At 39.3% G+C, this 25,451-nt stretch overlaps 1 protein-coding gene across 1 annotated transcript in view; it reads left to right on the forward strand.

Moving 5' to 3' along the window:
* The window catches only part of LOC146718269 (insulin-like growth factor 1 receptor), a 61,394-nt gene that overhangs the window by 1,454 nt on the left and 34,489 nt on the right, over positions 1 to 25,451 (forward strand). The window contains exon 2 of the mRNA XM_085442646.1: positions 8,440 to 9,006. Coding sequence (XP_085298772.1) covers positions 8,440 to 9,006 — 567 coding nt within the window. The remainder of the gene's footprint in view (positions 1 to 8,439; positions 9,007 to 25,451) is intronic.

Below are 25,451 nucleotides of genomic sequence, written 5' to 3' on the forward strand. Positions count from 1 at the left end.
ATAGATCATGATTTACTTTTCTACATTAAATTTGCGGTGTATATATTTATTTATCTTAAGTTGTTGTATTTATTTGGGCTTTAAATGGGCTTTTAAGTCACTGAGAGATTTTTGGGGGCTTTCTACATATGTAGGCTAGTTTGTTATGTCGAATTTATTTTAGAGGCAATTTTCCAACTTTGGAATAACTAAACTTTATCTTGTTCTGTCTGACACTTATCTTATTGCATGGAATTTGCGCTTTACACCTTGACATATTTTTATGAGACAAAAGGAAATATAATTTTAACTCTTGGTGAAAACTTTTTTTTTGGTGTGACTATAATAGATCGTTTTAATATTTTACTTGGCGTTTCTAACTACATCACAAACATGAGTCAGCGTTATGACTATTCATTTAGTTTATTTTTAAATACATCGCTGTGACTCATAGCATGATGAATCAGAACAAACAAAGTGGAGGTATGCCAATATAAAACCCCATCAAACAAGTGGAATGTTAGGAATTTTAAAATGTAATTTTTAGTTTAGTTTGACTCTAAAATTGAGAAATAATATTTTCACATTCAGGTAAGAAAAACAAACAAGATCTCACCTTTTATATAGCTTATCATATATCACATTTAGAGGATAAAAAGAAGAAGCACACCCAAGCATTTATTTCCTGTAAACATATTATATTTCGTTAACGTTTCAAGTTTTCCAGGAAAACGGCGTCCACCTGAAACTGACTTGGTTAAACACGGCCCTTACATTCAGTTAGGCAATGTTTTGTGTGCATGTTATTCACAATATAGGTTGTAATTTTTAGTAATGTTCCCTCGGGGCTGAGTGAAACTAATGCAGGTTTTTTGTTTTTTCCCCTCTCGCTGTACAGTCATTTATTCTCCTTTGTCAAACAAACCTGGGGATACCTTGACCTTGGAAATGCTTTCATGAATACCAGACACAAATCATTTGAGCGACAAGAGGCCACAGATAAGAATATTAGAATATTGTGGGGTCTTTTTTTATTATAATATATTTTTTAATGAAAAGTTGATAGCACTTTAAGGAGCGCTAATCAGACTGCATGGATTTTTCGCAATAAATAAAACTCGGTTGAGCACATAAACCTTACGACTTCTGTCAGCTTGTAAACCTTTTAATCTGATGCAGTTAAATTGTCTATAAATTTATATTCCTACATTTCTTTTTTATGTGTTGCCATCTGAAACGTTTCCATGTTTCCAGCTAAACTGTAAACTGGGCTTCCCGATTCATCCCATTCATGGTGACGTGCTGGGGAGGGCTGGGTTAGGTGGGTTTTTAACCAGGGTCTGGGTTTTAAAATAGAACAAGCCAAAGTACATTCACAAGCAACACAGACCAAGTTCTGTTGATTGGAAAGACTGAGGAGCTTGTGAACTGTGTGTTATGGGGTTTTGGTTACAGGACAAACCTGAGAGCTGCAGAGAGGTTCTCCCATCGAAGTCCTGCATTTATTCTTACTCTGGTGTGGAGCTGTGTAAAGATTCCTTGTGTGGCTTAACTTTGAGCCTTTTTACTGATTTACAGTATCAGATGGCACTGAAGTTCATCTGGCATGAAGGGTGTACTATGAAGCAAGTTCTGCATAGCAGGGCTTTCTTTGTGTTAGCTAGTTTGACAGAATCTAAAAACCCAGTTGGAGATAACAGGTATAACGTTTTTGGTTACCCTAAACCTCCTACTTCAAACTCTGTGCATGTTCACATAAAGAAGGTGCGTTCGATGTCTTGTTCAGTCATTTAAGCCAATCAGAAATTCTAAGAGAAAAAGGTAATAAAAAAACTCAGCAGTGGGATATTTAAATAAATCAGAGGCAGATCCAACATTAGGAAGAGCGCAATCATAAATCTTGTGAATTCATGCATGAATATATGTATTTTTACATTCAGAGGGCTCTGGGTTCTGGATTTTAATGTCTAATGACAAAGCTGCAGATTAGCACTCAAACTTTAAAATTGATCCAGTTAAATGACAGTCAGGTCTGAAGTGGATTTCAGGTTACTGCCTTTGCTTAGGTGTTTGGCTTTTGCAATATGAAGGATTTTGGATATGGTGTGCTTGCACGAAGTTATGCATAAAACAAAAGCACGCAGCCTGACGGTGATGACAGGTAGATGAGACAGGTGATGATTGAAAAGTGGGTTTGAACAGGAAAGAGGATGAAAGCAGAGTAGAAAGAAATGCAAATAAATAAAAAACAAACAAACATACAAAGCACCGACAGTCTGACAATGTAACCAGAAGTTGGAACTTATGCTGTAACTTGCATCGTAACTTACGATGTAACTGGAATCTTCTGTTAACCCTACGCTGTAACCAGTCAGAGTCATTGTTGGCATTTGTCAGGTGCATGTCAGGTTGCACGGCTGTACCTTTTCTGCAGTGCTTCTTTATGTGATAATAATTAGACACAGCTCAAAAGGTTGCATATAATGTATTCTTTGAATGAACAGAATAGATTGTCTGTATCACACTTAGAGCATGCTAAAGATTAAAAGTAAGGGTGAAAAGGTGGTGCTTTCAGCTGATGTTAAACCAGAACTCTGAACAAGGCTATGTGCTAGGCATTAGTTACTAACCAGGTAAAAAGAGAGCCATAAAAACGAAATAAAATAATATACGTAAAACTCAGATTTTAAGCTTGACATACCTTTGCAACACCTTAATCTTAATTGGTAGCAAACCGCTCTGATTAAGTCCTGCTGCAGACGGAGCTTTCACATTACCCCAAACAAGTTTTATCTGTCACCGGTGATCTCTTTCTTAAAGCTTTCCATCACGTTTCTTCTCACCTTGCCTCTCATGTGGAAAAGTATTTATGACTACGCTTGCCCCTCAGGCAGTCTGTCACTAACGGGACGGAAACGAGGAGTAAACAGACTTGCTGCAGTCTAGTGGCAGCGTTTGAAGCACCAGCTCAGAGGCCTGTATTGCTTCCTATTTCTTGTCTCATGGAGCTTCTAGTGGATTTCCTCTGATTGTCTGTGGACAGTCTGGATGCTGCAGGCGGCTCGGAAAAGGTTATCAAAAGTAAATATGTGATCTGGAAGCTCATCAGAGCTGCAGAGATAGGCTTGTGTACTCAGCTGTTTAAAATCTGTCAGTGTGGAAGGAGAGGGAGGGGGAGTTATTAAGCTGCTACACCTGCTATTGGTATTTTCACTTAGCCGATGCGCACAACATACATTTTGATCACGAGCTTTTGTTTTTCACAAGCGGGATGGGAGCAGTTCCCATGAAAGATGGCTTTGCTGGTGCTGCAGTGAGGCCACAGAGGGTGAACTGATGAGGCCGCCTGTGGTGATGTAACGTCACCAGGCAGTGTGTCTTTTTACAGTCCTGGGTGTTGGAAGTGTATTAGCAGGTATGCGGCTCACTGAAGCCTGCTGACAAGTAGATTACAGAGAAAGACATAACGATCATGCAGCACGCTTCCTGCTCTAAATCACACCAAGGGCCCTCAAGCCCTGCCTAGAGAGGTCTTAAACTCTACACACTAAGGGAAGCACAGTGTTTCCACTAAAACTGGAAGATAAAGAAAATAGTTTCTAAACTTAAATTAAAAAGAATATCTATCAGATTGTCATAGATGGTATATGTCCATCAAATAAGTTAACAGGGTTGGTGCCTTTACCGGTACTGTACATTGACCAGTCATGTGTGCATGTGCAGTAAACCACCACAGATTTTTCCTGCATTAAAAAGGAGGTTTTGACCTCAGCTCATTATAATTTTTGAAGTGGGGTTTAATTTACATATGCTTTAATAAATTTGTATTCATCAAATGGCTGAAAATATGAAATGCAGACTCTTTGCCTTATATGTGGACCAATCATCATGACTGTGATAGATAAGAGCTTAAAATAGGGATTGTAAAAATTAACATTGAAACTGATGAAAAGCTGAACTACAACTGAAACATTTTCAAACAATAAAAAGGAAGCCAGCTACTCAAACTAACTGAAACAGAACTAAAAAATCATATTCAGTTCAGGTATTTATTTTAGTTCACAGAAACCTCCAGCTCCGTGTGTAGCTCATGGTTTGTATCCAGGAGATGTTGGTTTCACTTGTACCCTTGTATTGACTAGTCTTTTGTAAACATCCCGTAGGATGACATTGTCACTAATATATTTTCCAACATATTTTGGAAAGCTTAATAATCCAAAGTGAAAAGTACTTTTTTTTTTTTTAAAGATTATCAGGAATATTACCCATCTTTATCAACAAGTAGTTGGCTTACAGTTGGAGGGAAGTAACGCTCTTGCTCTGATTTTATCACTTGCCTGCAGTTTGCATTGTGATGGTGTCATACAATGATTTTAATGACCTGAGCATTTGTTCAGTTGAGGAATTAAAAATCCAGATTTTCTTGGATCTGGTTTCATTGCAAAGTTTTTCAATTTTGGGTGATTTCAACTTTAAATAAATGTCCTCATTCAAAGGTAAATGATTAGTTATTGTCAGAGTAAAACCTGGAACACTGTGCTATTGCAGTGTTGCCAATATTACATTATTCTATGCCACTAAACTGCATTGAGTGGTTTGGGAAGACATTCTGCCAGCAGAAAGGTTCATAGTGTTCTTTTTGAAATTAAACTTTGTTCCACCTCAATAGGAGCGAAGAAACACCACATATGTTTTTTGTAGAGTTCTATATTTTGGTATCGGCGGTACTGTCTGTAACTGATCCTGTGACATTTTGCAGAGAGCCATTTGCTGGGGTTATTTATTCAGTATCACTTTGTAGCGCACCGTCTGTCTACTCTTTATGATAATCATACATAAAACATGATTTGTTAGAAAACTGAAGGGATGTTTAAAATGAAACAATGCATTTGTTATAGCCATACCTTTGCTTTTATGGTAGATTTAAAAAAACAGAACAACACAAAACTCTCCTTTCTAGTCTTAAGTAGCACCAGACCTAATGTTTAACCACAAAATGTATTAACTCAGAAAACAATAGTTCTTTTTCTGGGAATGTACGATCTCCCCCTCTCAGTGTTGCTTTCGTACAGTAAAACTTTATAGACCAGCAGTAAAGTAAGTAGCAGTGTGACAACCTGTTAGCTGGTTGGTGTGAGTTTTCCATGACTCAGTGCCCTCCAGCTTTTTGAAGTCTAAATCCTCCTCACAGTGATGTGTGATAATGGCCTCCGCGTTTCTGTGGGTGCTGTGGGGCTTGAGGCAAAGTATTGTGCACACCTAAAGTGAGAGGAAAAGTTGGAAAGGCAAAATCAGTCTACCGATCATCACCTGTTTTGCCAAACTATGCCTCATGCTGGTTCGGTTTTATTCCACATAGATTCCAGCACAGTGCCTCCTTTTAAATCCTTCACTTTGTAGTTTGTTTGGTTTAGAGGTTGTCTTTGTCTAAAAAGAATCAGCCCACTGACTGCCTCAGTAAATAAAATACTTCTCAAGAGGTTAAAAAGAAAACAAATGTGAACAAATCTATTTTTACACTGAACATAAAAGTACATAAATGCATGTTTTTGCAATTAGTTCTCATCAGAGGGGCTGGCAGCTGTCCTTTGTTGTCAGTGCTTTGATCAAAAGCCCTAACATTTCACTTCTGACCTTGGCAAATACTTCTAATAGTTATAATACTTTTAATGTAGTTCACTACATCTTAGTGTATGTAGTGAATACTAAAGGGCGAGACATGGATCACGGCTTTAGGGGGTTAGAGGCATTAGGGGTCCATCTTTGTTTTAGAGCTAAATGACACTTGTTGGGGAAACTTTTGTTAAAGGCTAACAAGCTAAGGGGAACTTGCACTATTCTCTTATGCACTACAGCTCTGTGTGCTCTACTTTATCCCTCTCCCCTCTCACATACACAAGGTGAAACTACTTGAGAAACTTGTAAGGACACATATGAGTCCAAAATGCATTAAATGCTGTGACACCGCACTGAAATTAAACAAGGACACACAAATTAGGTAAAAAATGGGGTGACCCAGAAGACAGTGGTGAAGGAAACTGATCACTGGATGGATTGCCATTATTGTCAGTGTGCCCTCAGAGGATATAACCTGTTACTCTTATCTCCTAACTTTTTCCTACAAGTTCCATGCTCACTCCCCGTTTTGTTCAGATGACAGAATGTTTGGGTCACCAAGATGTATCTAGAAGTTGTGAAAGGTTTCTATAGGTGCACCTGAGGAAGGGTAATTAACAGTTGCTTAAGGTCGTTGCTTTCAGCTGCTCTTGAATGAGTTGTTGGTTAGTTGTCATCTTAAGCTTGTGTGGAAAATGTGCAGGTCTCACAAGGAGTTTGAGAGACAGTTGTACATCACACTGACATCGATTAGTCCTTCTTCTATTGCCTTCACATAAAATATAAAAATATCTAGATAAATAAACCTTATATGGAAAGATATCAATGCATTTAAATAAAAAAAAGACTGTGTGTATAGTGGGAAAGGGGCATTGTATACCCAGATGATTGCCAAGAAAAAGAACAGAACAGAAGTACAAAGGATGCCCAGTTTGTCATTAGTCACACTAACTTCACCACCTTGGCTCACCTACTTCTAGCGCCCTACTTCATGTACTCATGGGTAGGACCACATCATCCTTGAACTCAATCTTCAAGTTTCTAGATGTACCTTGCACAACATACTCAACACACACATGTTGACCAAAGGTTTCCACAGACTGTCACATCTCATCTCAGGAAGCATCAAAAGTGGCAATAAATGCCTATAAAAGTATTCAAAAGTGCCTTTTTGTAGTAATTTCTTGCTACTTTAGGTTTTATTTTATTTCATTTCACTTTTATTAAACAAGGAATTCTCTTGAGATTAAAATCTGTTGGTCAAGGTACAGCTGGCCAAGAAGGAACACCATTACAAAATTATGGATTATAAAATCCGTACACCGTGAATGCACATTCACAGACAAGGTAAAGTCATAGTACAAAATACAAAGTCCACTGTGCAACACATAGTGTTGCAGATGGAAATGACATGTTTTTGCAGCTGATTAAAAAATCTTGAAAGTCATAAACATTATAACTGCTAAATACAGGTTTTTGGCATTGTCATCATGATTCTGTTGGTCTGAAGCACAGCTTCACCTCACGTAGTTCCAGACTCTTGTTTCATGAAGAGTTATGTTACTACAGTACTTGTAAAACCTTGTCATCATTAATTATGTCCTTTGTTTGACAAGTTATTTTATCACATAATGTATTTGATCAACTGACACGGTGTACATGTTTTATGTACGATGTCTTTGATAGTCGAATAGTTTCTAACCCTTTGATGTTGATGCGTTACGAAGGGTTGATAAAAACATACAGCGAAACGAAATACTGTGGTTGTAATAAATGGCTGCAAGTGTAACAACAGCCTCAACGCTGTGCAATCAAAACTTTATTGCACTGTTAACCTAAGCTTGGATCGAACGTGACTCAAGTGTTTACTTTGTCACACCATGTTAAGTTGCCATTGAAATGAGAGCTGCAAGGCAAACACACTCTGTCAGCAACAGCACGGCTCAAATGTACTGTCAATATTTAAAAAATGTACTGGATAAACCTTTAGGTATCGCTATTGCAGAGCTGGAAACCACTGATATTCTTAACAGCTATTTATTGCTAAGGGTGGGTCCATGAGTTATGAATTCTCCATCATTTTTAAACAAGGTTTTGTTGTCTAGCTTCTAACGATCAGGCAGGACCGTTTGGATTTAGCCGAGAATGCGATTGTAAAGACGAAATTGTTCTGATTCCTGACCAGAACTTTAAATTAAAGGACACAATACAGCTTTAGTTGCAATTGTGGCTTCTGCTAAATATTCTTAAAAAAAAAAAAAGAAGAAGCTGGGATAAAAGTTGCTTTTTTTTTCTTTTGCATTAATTCTGACACAAACCTCATTTTCTATCTTGTTATAATCAGATGGACCTCTTTGCATCTCTCAGCAGTGCCTTTTTGAGTCACTTCCAGTTTAGTTTTGACCTGGTCAACTATATCTATTTAAAGACGCAAAACTCGCAATGTTTCTGTAGGTTAAGTTATGGAAAGACTTAAAGGTTGTTGAAGTTCCGTTTTTCTCTAGATGGCTCAGCTGCTCTGATTACTAAGATGTTTTCATGGTTAAAAATTTTCTTCAGACTGGGACAACCACCTCACTCATGTTTTTCATTTGATTTATATTTAACATTCAAGGAAATTCCCTGCAATAAGATTCATATTTTTCACAATTTTGTCATTGGCATGATGGTAAAATAATAAATAATGAAAAATACTGGGATCATACCTTTTGCTGCAGTTGAGCAGCTGTATTATATAGCAGTGAAATACCTGAGGTGTTACATATTTACTTTTCGATGTAACTGATACTGACCTATGTTTTATTTTGGGTTTTTTTTGTTTTTGTTTTTTCTCCTCCCCTGCAGTCTGTGGACCCAACATTGATATTGGCAATGACATCACTGAATTCAGGCGTCTGGAGAACTGCACAGTGGTGGAGGGCTACTTGCAGATCCTCCTCATTGGTGACAAAAACAACAACATCAACAACCAGGAAGTCTTCCGCTCCCTCAGCTTCCCCAAGCTGACCATGATCACAGACTACCTGCTGCTATTCCGGGTATCCGGCCTGGACAGTCTGAGCACGCTCTTTCCCAACCTCACTGTCATTCATGGTCGTAACCTCTTCTACAACTACGCCCTGGTGATTTTTGAGATGACCAGCCTGAAGGACATCGGCCTGTACAACCTGAGGAACATCACCCGTGGAGCCATCCGTATTGAGAAAAACCCTGAGCTCTGTTACCTGGACTCCATCGACTGGTCCCTCATCATGGATGCAGAATTCAACAATTACATTGCTGGAAACAAGCAGTCGAAGGAGTGCAGTGATGTTTGCCCAGGTATCATGGAGAACAACCCCCAGTGCAGCAAGACCATGTTCAACAACAATTATAACTACCGTTGCTGGAACTCCAATCATTGCCAAAAAGGTAAGGAAAGTGTTACAGACAAAAACTTATCAGGGATTTAAAATGTAAATATCATCCGGGCAGCCTTTGGTCTGATTAGTGTAGATTTGAATTTACCAACCTGTCTGTTTAACTGCTTTATTGTATTTTGACGCAAGGAAGGAGGAAAGCTGGGAGGATGTTTTTATGCAAGATTAACTTGTCTGCAGATCTTTGCATTACAATTTCCCAGATGTTTATCTGCAGAGCTCAACAGTGGCATCATTTTTGGCTCAGCCCATGGTTTTGTTGTGTAAGGTTTAGGAACTACTAGTCTGTCTAATGCTAATGTATACTTGCTTGTTTAGAAAAATATGTTTTAAATGTTTCCAAAAAGAAACAGTAGCTCACATATCGCAGTCAGATGTTTTGTATGGTCCAGTAGTTCTCACCTGCCTTAAAAAATGAAAACACTAGGTGAAGGAGTAAATGTTACAGAGCTTAATTAAACCGCTCCGGTTACGATGAGTGCGAAGGCGGCCTTTAATTTTGTGTTTATGACTGCAGCGTTTTAGATGACTTGTTTTGCTGGTGCTTTTCAGACGATGTGTTTTGGCTGACTGTGTGCGTGTGTGTCTGTCTGTCTGAATTGTTTCCCTGGTGACTGGCGCCTTGCTGCAGACTCAGCATGTTGATGTTTTCTGCCTTGTGACATAGAACTGTCGCTGGGCTCGCTTGGACTATAAGCACGCCTGTATACATGCGCGCGCACACACGGTAATGATCATCAAATGCATTCGCAGCACATACAGAGATATAGACACATAAACAGGTAAATTACATATGCAGATATCTCTGACAAGCACATCTACGCATGGCCTGCTTCGTGAGTTGTTGGATTGACAGCGTGTGGGCATGATGGGAAAGAAATCAGAAGGTGAACTGAGCTGGAGGAGGATGTGTCGGATGGATGGATGTGGATGGAGGAGGTGTTAGGTGGATGAGAATAATGCTTACTGTTTGTCATTCCTCTTGAGAAATGGACAGTCTTTGTCTAGAGACTTTTCCTTTTCTTGCATTAGACACAAGGAGAAAGTACAAGATAATTTTATCATTCAGTACTTTATGAACGATGACCTAGAAAATTTACCACAAGCAATCTGTCTAAAGTTGTGTCTTGCAGGAAGGCCATGTGCCGCCCCACCTGCTGCTTCATGAAGTCAGCAACTTTTTTGTCTTAGTATACCAGTTGCACAGTCAGCGAGGAGATCAAGTGTCGCGCTGTACAGAAACAATAAGGTTTCTTCCGATAAAAGGCCATCTTTCTGTCTTCACTCGGAGATAGTAATATTGTTTTTCAAGGGGCAGAGGAAAATGAAGGACAGTAGATTAGGTTCACTGATGAACAATGGCACTGGGTAATATTTTATACATCAAGTCTGCGCACATTCAACAATGCCATGTTTGTTTTGTTGCATCAATAAGTCCAGTGCTTTAAACTGCAGCGGTAGTCTTTGTTCTGGTCAGGCACATGAACCAGTTCTCCAACCTCTCTAGTTGAAGGAGCTATCGTCACCAGCTGCAGCGCACATTTCTCCAGCCACTAAAGGAGGGACACTCTGGAGCTGCCTGCACATAATGCTCACTGTCGCTGCCCAACGGCACATGCCTAAAGTGACATTTCAACTGCTGGCAGGCACTTTGTGGTCTCTTCAGCTTGTCTTACACCACTTAAGTTTTGTAACCTGGTACATGTGGTGTCTTTAGGTGATATATCAATGGAGGACAAAGAGATTCACAGATAACTAAGAGGGAGACCCTGCAAGAGCTGGAAAAGATCAGACAAATAATAATAACAATAATAATAATAGTAATAATTCTTTATTTAAAAGGGACCGTACAGTTTAACATAGTCAAAGTATAAAACATGAAACTGATGTACTGCACAAAAGTTTATGGCTATTGCTAATTTCCAACCATTGTCCCTTGTTGGGCTGCCTTTATGGAAAATGTTGTCCAAATTTAGATCTGCGATATGACATTTTGCTATTATATTATATGGTATAGGGCTGTGCGATATGACCAAAATTTCATATCCCGATATAAGGCATCTATCGTCCCGATAATGATATAAATCACAAAAATTTAACATTTTCTGTAAATTCTGTGAATCTCGGGCAGCTCGACTTGCGTGAAGTGTTTCCAGCTGGGCGTCGTGTACCTGGAGTCGAGTTTTTTAACGCTGTATGAAACCATACATTTTTAGACTTAAGTTTTAACGGCCGCTGTTTTCTTTGTAAGTATTTATTAGGGAAAAGTCTGTTGTAACGTTTGAGTCTAAGGTTTATTTTTTAGCACCTGATGGCTCTTTTTTTGCTTCTCATCCGTAAATAATCTGCTCTTTCACGTGATTCAGTTTATTTTGAAAAGTCTCAACAGGATGACTTACTGTCTGGAGATATGGGGTAATGCATATAAAACGAACACTCTTCCTATTTTCAAGTTACAAAAAAAAGCTATAAGAATTATAAACCAATCAAACTATATAGAACCAACTAACATTTTGTTTATTAATCTGAATACCCTGAAATTTTATGATTTAGTTGAATATAAAATGGCACAGATAATGTATAAAGCACAAAATAACTTGCTTTGCCCCAGTACTCAGAAGCTGTTCAAAGTCAGAGAGAGTCAATATGACTTAAGGGGAACAGATTTCTTTAAAAAAAAAACAAGATAAGGACAAATATAAAGCAGAGATGTGTTTCTGTTAGAGGAGTTAACCTGTGGAATAGTTATGACAGTGATTTAAAAAGGTGTAGTTCATTTTCCTTGTTTAAAAACATGTTTAAAAATAGAGTAATAGAAAAATATATAAATCAAGAATGAAAAGAGCAAAAAGGAGAAAAAAAAATAACCTCTTGATTCTTTTGCTTTGATGTAGTTACTTATCTAAGGTGGAAAGTTTTTTTTTCTTTGTTTTTTTTTTGTTTGTTTGTTTGTTTGGTTTTTGCTTTGTTTTATTATTTTCTTCAAGCCCTGTGTACAGGAGCTGCATACAAAAAGATATTTTGTGAAAAGGGTTGGCGTAATAAGCAAATGCTTCAGCCAATACCTTTTGATTAGCCTTGTCTCATGCTTTCTTTCTTTATGGTAGATTTTTGTTCTGTTTTCACTGTTTTTTTTTTTTTTTTTTTTGTTTTGTTTTTTTCACTGTTTTCACTGAGATTTGAATTTGAATGCTAATCAATCAAATCAAAATCAAATCAAAAATCAAATCAAAATCAAAAAAGGATCTTGCGCTTTATTGTGAAAGGTTTATGTGGTAAATAAACAAGCGGACACACTAACGACAACGCATAAAAACAGGCGCTTGTCCGTCCGTAGTGTGGTTATATTAAATATACGAGAAAGAGAGAACTTTAAGAAATTAATATAGCCACTACAGTGACCATCGAAACGATGAAAAAATATTGCCGTAAACAGTTTATTTTGCGACACCACAAAACAAACGATGGCGTAAAATGAAACGATAGATGTTTTTATATCGTCATCCGATATATATCATTATATCGAACAGCCCTATTATAGTAATGTGATTACTATCTTGTCTTTGGATGTATCTATTAAGACACTCTGGGACCAGCCTATTTATACACTTGAAGACTAATTTAACAAAACACAAATGATTGAAACTCTTAAAACTAAGTAAATTATATTTCATTAAAAGTTGTGATGCATAAAGTAATTAAAGTAGGAGTGGGTATCATCACTGATTTCTAGAATCAATTTGATTCAAAAGGTCCAGATTCGATTCGATACACGATTCGATTAGATTCAGTTTTGACTCAGACAGTTAGAAATATTATAATTCTGATCATTTATCAGTACTGACAGTTGTGAGACCTAATCAGAGGTGTAAGCATCATAGCAGATGCCTTTGTGCCAAAGTAACTGAGGATAAAACACAGAAAAACATGAAGGAGATTTTCCTGGCCTGGCTTTATATAGTAGATAACCTTAAAAATATTTTGCAGTAGAACAAAAACAGAAGAAAACAAAGAATCAACACATGAACATTACATGATGGTGCTGAAGTGAAGCAGAACAAAGTTACAGAGGTTTTATTAGAGACGCAGCTAAGCATTTTGCAATTTGGCGTAATTTTTAAAAAAGTTTAAATTTCTTTGGTATTGAACAGCAGAAATTAGGCTTTCTTGTTGGAAGTCATTTAAAAAAAGAGAAGAAAAGAAAAGAAAACAGCGGCCGACAGTGCTGTGAACAACGGTACACTGGTGGTTAATAAGTAAGCAAATAATATAGAAAACGGAGATTTGAGATGGGAAACTGTTCTTGAAATACACTGAGAGAAAAAGAGAGACAGAGCTGTGCAGGAATTGTGATTTTTTATTGCGGTGGAAGCAAAGCAGCAAAAGTAAGAGGGAATTCATGACGATGTTTATGTGAAGCGTAGTTTTGATCTTCTTTTGGTGCTGGTTCAGTCAGTTTTGGTTGGAGAGTGACAAAACCTGCAGCTTCAGAATCTGTGAGCTGTTGGCTTTCAGCACCGGCAGCGTGCCTGTGTACGTGCCGTTGGGTGAGAACGCCGACAGCTCACAGATTCTGATGCGTCGGGTCCGCGCTTTGTGTTTACGTCTTTTTGCGGAATCCGTCTGGGATTCAGGTCTGGGGAACGGATGGGCCAGTCCATAGCATCAATGCCTTCGTCTTGCAGGAACTGCTGACACACCCCAGCCACATGAGGTATAGCATTGTCTTGCATTAGGAGGAACCCAGGGCCAACTGCACCAGCATAAGGGGTCTGAGGATCTCATCTCGGTCAGTCAGGCTACCTCTGGCGAGCACATGGAGGGCTGTGCAACCCCTCAAAGGAATGCCACCCAACACCATTACGGACCCACTGCCAAACCGATTATGCTGGAGGTTGTTGCAGGCAGCAGAACGTTCTCCACGGTGTCTCCAGACTCTGTCACGTCTGTCATATGTGCTCAGTTTGAACCTGCTTTCATTTGTGAAGAGCGCAGGGCGCCAGTGGCGAAGTTGCCAATCTTGGCGTTCTCTGGCAAATGCCAAACGTCCTGCATGGTGTTGGGCTGTAAGCACAGCCCCCCACCTGTGGACGTCGGGCCCTCAGGCCACTCTCATGGAGTCTGTTTCTGACCGTTTGAGCAGACACATGCACATTTTTGGCCTGTTGGTGGTCATTTGAGAAGGCTCTGGCAGTGCTGCTCCTGTTCCTCTTTGCACAAAGGTGGAGGTAGCAGTACTGCTGCTGGGTTGTTGCCCTCCTACAGTCTCCTCCACATCTCCTGATGCACTGGCCTGTCTCCTGGTAGCGCCTCCATGCTCTGGACACTACGCTGACAGACACGGCAAACCTTCTTGCCACAGCTCGCATTGATGTGCCATCCTGGATCAGCTGCACTACCTGAGCCACTTGTGTGGGTTGTAGACTCCGTCTCATGCTACCACTAGAGTGAAATCACCGCCAGCATTTAAAAGTGAACAAAACATCAGCCAGAAAGCATAGGTACTGAGAAGTGGTCTGTGGTCACCACCTGCAGAACCACTCTTTTATTGGGGATGTCTTGCTAATTGCCTATAATTTCCACCTGTTGTCTGTTCCATTTGCACAACAGCATGTTAAATTGATTGTCAATCAGTGTTGCTTCCTAAGTGGACAGTTTGATTTCACAGAAGTGTGATTGACTTGGAGTTACATTGTGTTAAGTGTTCCCTTTATTTTTTTGAGCAGTTTGGTTTTGTGAGGTTTAACCTGAGAGTCTGGTGTCTCGATTTTATATTTAAAAATTGATTCAGGATTTTAATGAATCGATGTCGCTTTGTTCAAGCTAAAATCGATTTTAATCGGAAAATCGATTATCGAAACCCACCCCTAAATTAAAGCATTCAAAGTAAAATGCTGCAAAAGTGTGACATTAACATAAAAGGACTTGTAGTTTAAAGTGCTTTGAATGGTCAGTAAGACTTAAAAATGCGAGTACATTTCATTACATTTTGCGCAACCATTATTAACAATAACAGTGGCGTAGGAGTGCCGTGATCATTCATGGGTGCACAATAAAAGTTAAAATCTGTTGAAAAATAAACTTAGGTGGCTGTTACTAGACCTCAGCTGTAAAGTAAGTGCGTGTGTGCGTGTGCGCGCTGTATCTACAGCAAATGTATCTGCATATTTTTTTTAAATTAATAATTTAATCCTAAATGCCTCAGTACTTAATTTACCAGTGCCACTGCGAAAGTTGCTTCCACTGCTACTTCAGCTGCTAAACCATCTGCTGCTACAACCAGTACTATTACTTCTGCTTCTCCCACAAAGACTACAAGTTCTGCTGCTAAAACCACTGTTAACACTACTGTAAGAAGTGCTAGTACTCGGGGCCACATTCCTCTTGTTTGCAGCTGTATGAGGTCAGAGCAGAACACACAGACACAGACAGACAGAGACCTCTGCTCTGCTATACTGTTGGCTAACTGGTGCCAGCACATTTAACGTGGTGTCTGGGTGAAAAGTCTGTTGTTTTCCAATTACCGGTAATTTCACCACTCATGTTCCAAAGCATCTAAGTTGCTGTTTACCCCCAGCAACAATATTTCAGAACCTGACTAACTGGACACTTTTAGTCATGACTTGTGTATTTTTGTTCAGCTGGCATCTTCGTGCCTTTTTGTTAACTAGACTAAAGATAGGGTGGCGAATGACCCTGCAAAGATGCGTAAGTAGTCTACCAGAGGCTCCAGAGGGAGTGTGTCAGCCAGGGCAAATGGGCCATCAGTTGCTGCCGCCGCTGCCTTAAAACAGAATTGATCTCAGACAACATGAGCACTGCTGCTCTCACTGCAGAGACTGCGTGTTGTGCTATTTATTAGGCACTTTATTGGAAAAGTCTGCTGGTAGTAAAGCTAGGCTTCATTAAGTGAGGAAGGCCAATGGCTGGAGTAGTTGAGCAGGCTGACCAAGCATGCTGTCTGGCCACTCCACTACCTGCAGCTCAGAGGCTTTACGTGCAATCCTGTGTGTTAATAGTATGTAGCAATAAATAGAGCAAAACTTGGTTCTGTTTATGCAATTGTAGCAGCAAACATTGCGGCCACACAGGATCATACTTCATCATCATGATTTGTCTCCTGTGATAACGCCCTGTATCAAGCTTCAGTAATCTTATCTGGAAGCTATTGTTTAAATATGTGTCTGGCTCACAAGCCTGTTGTGCCAGCACTTTGTATTCAAAGGCATTTTATTTCCAGACACAGTCATTCATGGGATCAATATATGACGAGAGAGAAGAGTGCCAACCCTGTTTTCAGAGAGTTTATATAAAGGACGTGCCTTTAGACTGAACTCATTCATAAAACTGTTACAGCGAAAAGAAGGTTCAAAGCCTGCTTTCTTCTCTGGGAAAGTTTGGTGGGGGGGGGGCTGCATTCTCCTGTGTTTACTTCCTCATTTGTTTTTTGGAATCTGGTTTGGGTGTTTTTGTCTCCTTCATAACTCATGGGCTGCTTCTAAAGAAGAGCCATGTCCGAGCATGCTGGGAAGCAAACACGTTGTTTCAGTCGCGCTCTCAAGCACACGAATCCACACACTCTCTCACACATCGAACAGCATGGGGGATGTTTTCCGGTGCTTTGTACGGTCTGAGGAGATGAAAGCACATCATTAAAGTACAAAGTAGGACTTCTGGGATTTACTGGAAGGAATTTTTGTCTTTTGTTAACCCCTGGCTGAGGGGATTACACATTAAACTAGAAGGATTGTCTTTAGCGGTGCTGCTCATTCAGTTGTTAACTTAGTTTACAGTACCTGGCGTGTCAGTATTGGAGCGTTTATATTTATAGTCCTTAAGCTAGCATGCCCTCCTGATGAGGCAGTGTGCATTGTGCGTTAGTATTATTAGTATATATACAAAAGGAATGTGCTTATGTGCACATCAAGATAAAAATCAAGGATCGAAGCAATTTTCCAAACCTGTTTGTAGAGTTTGAAAGTTTCTGTCTTTGGTGAGCTATAGCGGTAGACTCAAAAATGCAGTGGCATAGACTATTTGACACAATTTCACAGACATTTTGAGAAGACTTTTTTTGACTTCTTACCATGAATGGGGAAAATAAATGATTGTGGGCTAGTAAAACCTAGAATTTGTATCACTATATTTTTTAACATTCTGCTGTTTTTATATGGGATCATCAAAATCAATATTTGCGCAAGTGATTCTTTATATAATTTTGCAGGCCCATTGCTGTATTATCAGCAATTAACTGCAATTACAAATAGCATGTTATTTGCCTATTTACCCTATTCAATCGCAGACAAATATGAGACTGATAGCAGACTGTGTTGGGTCTGCGCTTCCACAGGCCCCGCTGGTTTAGAGACTTATTCCCGTTAATGAAACAAGACGAACAGCAATTGATCGATTTTACTTGCTAGCAAGGGAGGCTGGTCGGAACCAGGCTCTTGGAGCTGAACGCTCCTCACCTGTTTCCTAGCTAACTTCAAATAAACAGCCTTCCTTGCAGCCTTTTTATTGAATACAGTTACAGTTTACACAGGCACCACCCATTGTAACACCCCCTGTGGTGTGTCAGGCCCTTGTAAATGTGTGTGTGTGTGTGTGTGTGGGTGCACGTGAGTGTGTGTGTTTGTGTTTGGGGGTGCATTTGTGTGACCCCCTGTTCACCAAAGGGTAATAAAGGCAGGAAGTTTACTAAACAAGAAAACAGAACCTTCACCTAGGATGCCTATAATAAAACACTATAGCGTCCCCCACCATTCAACAGGCTGGGGAGGGGGTCAGAAACAAAGGAATGTCTTTGATCATACAGTTTGAACCAAGACTTAAAAATTTAAGTAACACAATGACAGCATTTAACAATTTGACTCTAACAGACTGACTGCTTTATTTGGCAACATTTATTGTTTTTAAGACGTATATAAGCTGAATAAAGGTTAGAAATCGGAATGTGTTGCAATAACTGGCATGTAACAAAATGTTCAAAAGTGCGATAATATTGTATCATAAGTGAAGAATTTTGATAATATTGTATGGTTGACTACACATGCTCTCATGTAATGTTTTCCAAAATATTACGTTACTGTAATTGTTCTATATTTTTAGTATTTCATTCTAGGGCTGTTTGATATAACGATATATATCGGATGACAATATGAAAACGTCTATCGTTTCATATTATGATATCGTTTGTTTCATCGTGTCACAAAATAAACTGTTTACAGCAATATTTTTTTTCATTTTTTGATAGTCACTGTAGTGGCTATATTAAATCCTTTTTTTCTTATATTTAAAAAATAACCACACTACGGACGGAAAGCAGCTGTTTTTACACCTTGTCATTAGCTACAATGACTGTAAACCTAGCGTGCGGCTCTGCATCCGTTTGTTTATTTTCTAAACCTTTCACAATAAAGCTGAAGAGCCTGTTGAAATTTTTCAAAATAAACTGAAATAATGACAAACAGAAAGACCAGTCAAAACAAATCAAGTACCTCATTTCTAAACGAGGTGCTACCTCTGTAGCATGGACATGGTTTGGTTATGAAAAGTCTGGCACGGACCAGAAAACTGTACCATGCAAATTATGCAGGAAACCGGTCCCCACCTCACACTCAAACACGGCAAACCTCTTCTATCTCCTACGCAAGAATCACATGAAAGAGTGTGGAGAGAGTTTACGGATGAGAAGCAAAAAAGAGCAGTCAGGTGCACAAAATAAACCTTAGACTCGTTAGAACAGGCTTTTCCCCGCAGCATGCAGTGTAATAAATACTCACAAAGAAAATGGCAGCTGTTACAACTTATGCCTAAAAATGGATAGTTTCATGCATTGGTCAAAACACTTGACTCCAGCTACACGACGCCCAGCTGAAAACACTTCATGTAAGTCGAGTTGCCTGAGATTCAAAGAAAATGTAAAATTTTTGCTATATTTATCATTGTCGGGACGATAAATGTCTTATATCAGGATATGAGATTTTGGTCATATCGCACAGCCCTATTTCATTTATCTCTGAAGGGAAGACAGAAAACAAAGCTGTACTGCTAATAATAATTAATGTAGGCAAAGGATAGAAAGAGTAGAGAGCTCTACAACTCTGGAGGAGATATGAACATTACATTATTTCTTATTGCACAAAAGGGTAAGAACTTGATAGTAAAATGCCCCAGAAAACAACCTGCTGCGACTGTAACAGTATATCAGCTCTTTGGCATGTTGTCTCTGTAGAGATGCTTGGAATCTTGTTTATACACAATCTATAATGCTAACGCAAAGTTAGCATCAAAGACCTCAGCTAAAACTGAAGGTGCTAACAGCATTGGCAATTAAATTAAAGTTTATATTAACAATGTGACTGTCCATATCAGGGTATATTGTGTCGTAATGAAGAAGCAGTGGAGTAAATCAGTAACTTAAGGCATTATTTTTATTGATCAGTGTTCCCAACACTGACCATCATAATCAATAAATGAGTGAAAATGGGAAGGGTATTTATTTTTGCTGCAGTGTAACTGTGTTTGAGAAGAGGTAGTAAATCTGTTTCTCTGCAATGTTGTGGAGGAGAGACTCGTGAGCCATTTTCACATCAGTTTAAAAAAATTACAAAATAAGCTTGTTCATTCCATGTGTCTATTTTCTATCTCACCGGTAGCAGTAGTTGTTTGAGCCACACAGTTTGCATTATGGTAGGACAACAGAGCTAACTTAACAGAGTGCATTCTTAGCCTCCTAATGCAGTTGTTTTCAGTTGCTGGCAAATTTACAGGCATTGGTCCTGGCACTGTACCCACCAAATATTTAAAACAAACTACAGATTGCAAAATGCAGATTCTGAGCACCCGTCTGTAGTATCAGTGAAACTGTGCATGTTAGCTGGCATGTAGGAAACACACTATCAGCTGTCTAGCAGGAAAACGCACTTCCACTGTGTGAAAGAGCTAAAGAGAGTCCAACAGTGTGTGAGTCACTGAATCGGTGGACTCGGTCCCAGCCTCTCCTTCCCTCTCCTGTTTTCTGGTTGCTTTTGGATGTCGTAGATCCAGTGTTTATTTGCCCAGTGCTTCTCTAGTGCTAAATGTGAGGCCATTTTTAAACACAGATTTCCTTAATGTGAACTAGCCTTTTTCAGTTTTTACCTCAGACATTTTGGAGTGTTCCAGTAGTACGTTGTCCCCGTTGAACTCTGCCAGTATGATTTGTGTGGATTCTATTAAAGTCTTGATTTTATTTTTTTAATTTAATTATTTGAGACATATACCTTAATTAGTTTGTTGCAGTGTTTGCAGAAGTCCACGTTTCTTTCATGATATGATGATTTCATTGCTTCATGATACTTCTTTCTTCCTCCCTTTTCTGACAGTTCTTTTCACATGCAACAATATACCTGGTTCAGGTATCAGCATGGCTACAGCAACTCAATCTGTGTCACTTTGAGAGCACATCTGCTTTAAATGTGCGCTTTTCACTCCAGAGACAGGAGAATGATCTATTTTGACTCTTAAATTGCGAATGAAAGTTACGAAAGGAAATATATTTACCCTTTTTTCTTTTTTTTTTAAATTCACACCTTACCTTAATTGGGTTAAATTGGTCTTGTTTTGTTCTGAACATTTTTGTAGGAACATTTTTTATGTTCACTTAAAGAGACATTTTGATTTTTAACTTTCTGTTTAATTTTGTGTTTGTTGTTTGGTCGAGTGTGTATGACAGATAAAAACTGGAATGGCCTGTAAACACGGTTATAGTGGGGGAAAAGAAGCAGTTTCTCTTTGTTTCCCTGTGTTTTTTGTTTGTTTGTCTTTTAAATTTAAATAAAACGTTTTTGTTTTTTGTTTTTTTCGCTATTATTTTGACTGCGTTGACTTCTTCTCTTAGCGTCAACCAACATTATTAGCAAATTAATCACAGGCAAATAAATAAATAACTAAATTGCTCTTGTAAAAACGATTGGTTGAAGGCTCAGCCTATCGCCCAATGTCGATATAGTCATCAAATCACCCAGCCTCAGTGGAGGAGGTTTTAAACCAGTTCCTGCACTGCAGAAATGATCATGGTTGGATTTATGTATTTATGAAAATGTAGACGATCCATGGCATGCTCATTGGCAAACAATTTGTCAGAAGTTGCTAGCCAGTGAACACAAATCAGATCCACCCAAGATGCTGACTGCCAAAACTCTCACCTAGAGGCTGCATAACAAGACTTTACTAACTGATCAATAACAACATCTATCTTTTAGACATTGTATGAATTTAGCAAGTCTTTGCTCTATATTCCAAAAGGCACCATCGGCACAACACACTTCTCAGTTCAGTTGGCCCATGTGTCAAAGTGGCCACCCCCTGACTTTAAGCATTAATAATATCCAAATTCACACAATGCTGGTTTTTATACATGGCTGTAAATACCTTTTCCTGCAATCAGGTCGGACTCTTTAACGTGGGAAACTATGGGCACAAGTGGCTGCTCCAGGAGCTACAGTTTTTGGCACTTTCACCTGAGCCTATTTTTTTTTTTTTCCCAGCACCAAAGGTTGCTGCTTGCTTCGAAACCACACACATATATGACAGCAAAGCCTCTAGTATACAGCAGTAACAAAATGCATGCTGACAAACAGAATAGTGGTAACATATTGTAGTAAACACATTATGTAAGATAAAAGTCAGAGATACATGGGTTGACAGAGAGGTCATCTTATCCAGTCTGACTTGTGTGACCCAGTGCTAGTGCTTAAGGCTTAAGGAAGCCCAGTGACTATAAGTTCCTGCTGAAGTCTGCCTAATCTCTGCTATGATTAGCTCCATGCCATCATGCACAAAGTACAGACATCCACTCTCTCACTTTATACTAAGCTGGAGATGGATGAAGAAGCCCTGGGACCATGTGGTTGCTTGCTTGTGGTTAAATCCCTGAAAGTGAATGAGAGATCTTCTTCTTACTTTTCACCATACTATGAGACGTACCAGTGCTACTGGCTGAATTTCAATCAGCTTGCGATTTTGGGAAATCACCTTGACTTTCATCAAAACACCTCCTACATTACCTTCTTTGGGTCATTTGTGGGTGTGTCCTCACATTCATAAAAGAGCTTTTGATTGTCAGTGAATACCCACTCCCATTGAAGAGCTGAGCATTTCTGTCAGCATGCAAAGCTGGATACATTTAACACACAATAGACTCTGAAAGTGCTGCACACATCTTGGACTCTTGATTAGATCTTTTGGCTTAGACCTGTGATGGCATGCTGAGATGTGTTACTTCCACCAGAAATTCTAATCTAAGTTTATCACAGTATTTTCTCAGTCATTGAAAACCAGTGAAACAGAGTGATTTTGAGTCTTGCTCTGTTTTGCAACTGCAAAAGCAAAAAACCCTTGTTGGACCAAAATGCCTCAATTATAGAGCTTTATAAGGCAGGTAAATGGGTAGTAAATAAATATAATTTAGAAGGTATATAGGAAAATGTGGTAGTCAGGGCTTGTGCAAGGGTTTCAGAACTTAAGGTGCTCTTTGGCTTCTGGGAGACACTAAATTTTATTATTATTGGTTATTTTTTTTAATCTGTTTACTTTTATATTTTTACTTTGAATTTTCTCCGACATCATATTTCAGATTTGGTGATTTAAAAGACCAAAAAATGTAATAAACAAAAAAAGAAAAACCCTGCAAAAAGTATCAAAAAAACAACCTTTTACTGAAGGTTAACTCTATCATAGGTCATGTTACTGTCTTCTCATTCAGGAAGGTGCTTGTGTGGGTAACCTGTGTGGGACATAGATTCTTGTTTGGTTAAGTGAGCAGCTCTCCATTGCTTCTTCTCCACCCTCATGGTACTATTGGGGGTTGCTAGTCTGGAGCCAGTTCTGCCTTGATTTGAAAACCAGCCCGCATTTCATCAGGCTTGAGAAATGATTATTATGTAGTGTTGTTAGCAGAGGTTTGGGTAATTTCTGTTGGGGGAAAAAATAGTGTACGGAATCTGTGGGCTGCATCTGCCGATCATTGAATTTCCTGCAGTAGCATCACAGCCACACATATCAGCGGTCCAGGGGTGTTGACTACCCATTCCTTTTACTTCTCTGGCACAAAAGGGAATAAGTAGATAATAACAATTTAAAAAAAAAAAAAATAGCCATCGACCAAACTATTGTTTTAGACACTTATATTTGTCCCAGTTCATCAACCATAAAGTGTCTGTGCTGGCCCATGGTTTAACATGTATATTTATATGTAGTAATCCCAAGCAGAAGTAAAGCTTGCCCTCCTCTACTGTTTCATCACTGCAAGCTTGGCTTGGCATCACCCATAGCTCGCAACCAGCCGAGCTATGGGGCAGCTTAGAGTAAAGTCACTAAGCTTAAAACTAGATATCTCCCTACCACAGTTGGGAGCCACGTATCTGGAAAGGTAACCCTGGGGCTTTGTCTAGACCCTTCTTGCTGAATTTGAGCATCTGTCATATACCAGACACTGATTGTTGATTGGCAGGTCATTCTTGTGGCCAGCCTACCTTTCAATTTCGATCAGATCACCTGTTGTTTTCCATTTTGTCAGCACATAGCAATCTCATAGTTGTCTCATATTCATTGTGATATGCTCCCTATTTATATGTATTTATATTTACTACTTTCTATGTTGTAAACACATACTGAAGACATATAATATATGAAGCAAGGTATGTAGAATAGCAAAGAAAAAAATTGATAAATAGTCTCTGAATATGTCTTGTTTTTTGTATTCCTCAAAGCAGCCACCCTTTGCTTTGTTGACAGCACTGCAAACCCTTGGCCTTCTCTCAATAAGTTTATGATGTAGTCACCCGAAATAGTTTTCACTTCACGGGTGTCCCTTGTCAGGGTTCATATGTGGAATTTCTTGCCTTCTTCATGGGCTCAAATCATCAGTTGTGCTGTGCAGAGGTCAGGTTGGTACACAGCTGACAGCCCTATTTGACAACTGTTAGAATTCAAATTATGGCAAGAACCAATAAGTTAAGAAAAGAGAAATGACAGTCCATCATTACTTTAAGAACTGAAGGTCAATCAGCTGGAAAAATTGCTAAAACTTTGAATGTGTCTCGAAATGCAGTCGCAAAAACCATCAGGCCTCTACAATGAAACTGGCTCACATGAGGACCACCCCAAGAAAAGAAGACCAAGAGTCACCTCTCCTGCTGAAGATAAATGTATCCGAGTCACCAGCCTCAGAAATCACAAGTTAACAGCATCTCAGATTAGACCCCAGATAAATGCCACACAGAATTCCAGTAGCAGACACATCTCTACATCAACTGTTCAGAGGAGACTGTGCGAATCAGGCCTTGATGGCCTATAAAGCAACAAGCAGAAGAGATTTGTTTGGGCCAAGAAACCCAAGGTATGGACATCAGAACATTGGAAATCTGCGCTTTGGTCTGATGAGTTCAAATTTGAGCTCTTTGGTTTCACCTGCTGTCTCTTTATGTGACGCAGAAAAGGTGAATAGATGGTCTCTACATACATGGTTTCCACTGTGAAGCATGGAGGAGGATGTGTGATGGTGTCAGGGTGCTTTGCTGGTGACACTGTTGGGGATTTATTCAAAATTGAAGGCACACTGAACCAGCATGTCTACCACAACATCCTGCAGTGACATGCCATCCCATCCGCTTCTTTTTCAACACGACAATGACCCCAAACACACCTCCAGGCTGTGTAAGGGCATTTACCAAGAAGGTAGCGTGATGAAGTGCTGCGCCAGATGGCCTGGCCTCCACAGTCATCTGACCCAACAGATGTTTTCGGATGAGATGGACCGAGGAGTGAACGCACAAGGGTTAACAAGTGCTCAACATCTCTGGGAACTCCTTCAAGACTGTTGGAAAACCATTTCAGGTGACTACCTCATGAGGCTCATCAAGAGAATGCCAAGAGTGTGCAAAGCTGTAATAAAAGCAAAGGGTGGCTATTTTGAAGAATGTAAAATATAAAACATGTTTTGAGTTATGTAAATAATCATGAAAATAAAGAAAGACCATTAAATTAGAGAGCCAGTACTACTAAGGTTATTCTGTCCAGCAATAGCAGTAAGAGGAGGAAAAAAGCAGTAACTGATCACCAAAACAAAAATGATGCACGACTACTTATGCACCCCTTACCCTGACCCAGAACCCGGAGGCTGTCAGGGCTGGTAATTATAGGGGCTGCTTTGTAAACCAGGCACATCCATGACTGCTTTTAGTGAACGGACACACCCATCCCTGGAATTCCTGGAAGAGAACATTGCTGGTTTGGCTGTGTTTTAGTGCCTACTGTAATTATGTGGCCTTTAATTGTGTTCTGTTAACACCGTTAGCTTTGGATGAGCGGTGTGACCAGGGTCTCAGGTCTTGTTCGTGAATTCAAAGCTGGCAAAGAACACTCGTGGGGAAAAAAAATATAAACAATCTG

Source organism: Copadichromis virginalis, linkage group LG1 (assembly GCF_057382275.1).
Source record: "Copadichromis virginalis isolate Kocher_CV1m ecotype Utaka linkage group LG1, C_Virginalis_male_GT1.1, whole genome shotgun sequence".
Classification (NCBI taxonomy): Eukaryota; Metazoa; Chordata; class Actinopteri; order Cichliformes; family Cichlidae; genus Copadichromis; species Copadichromis virginalis.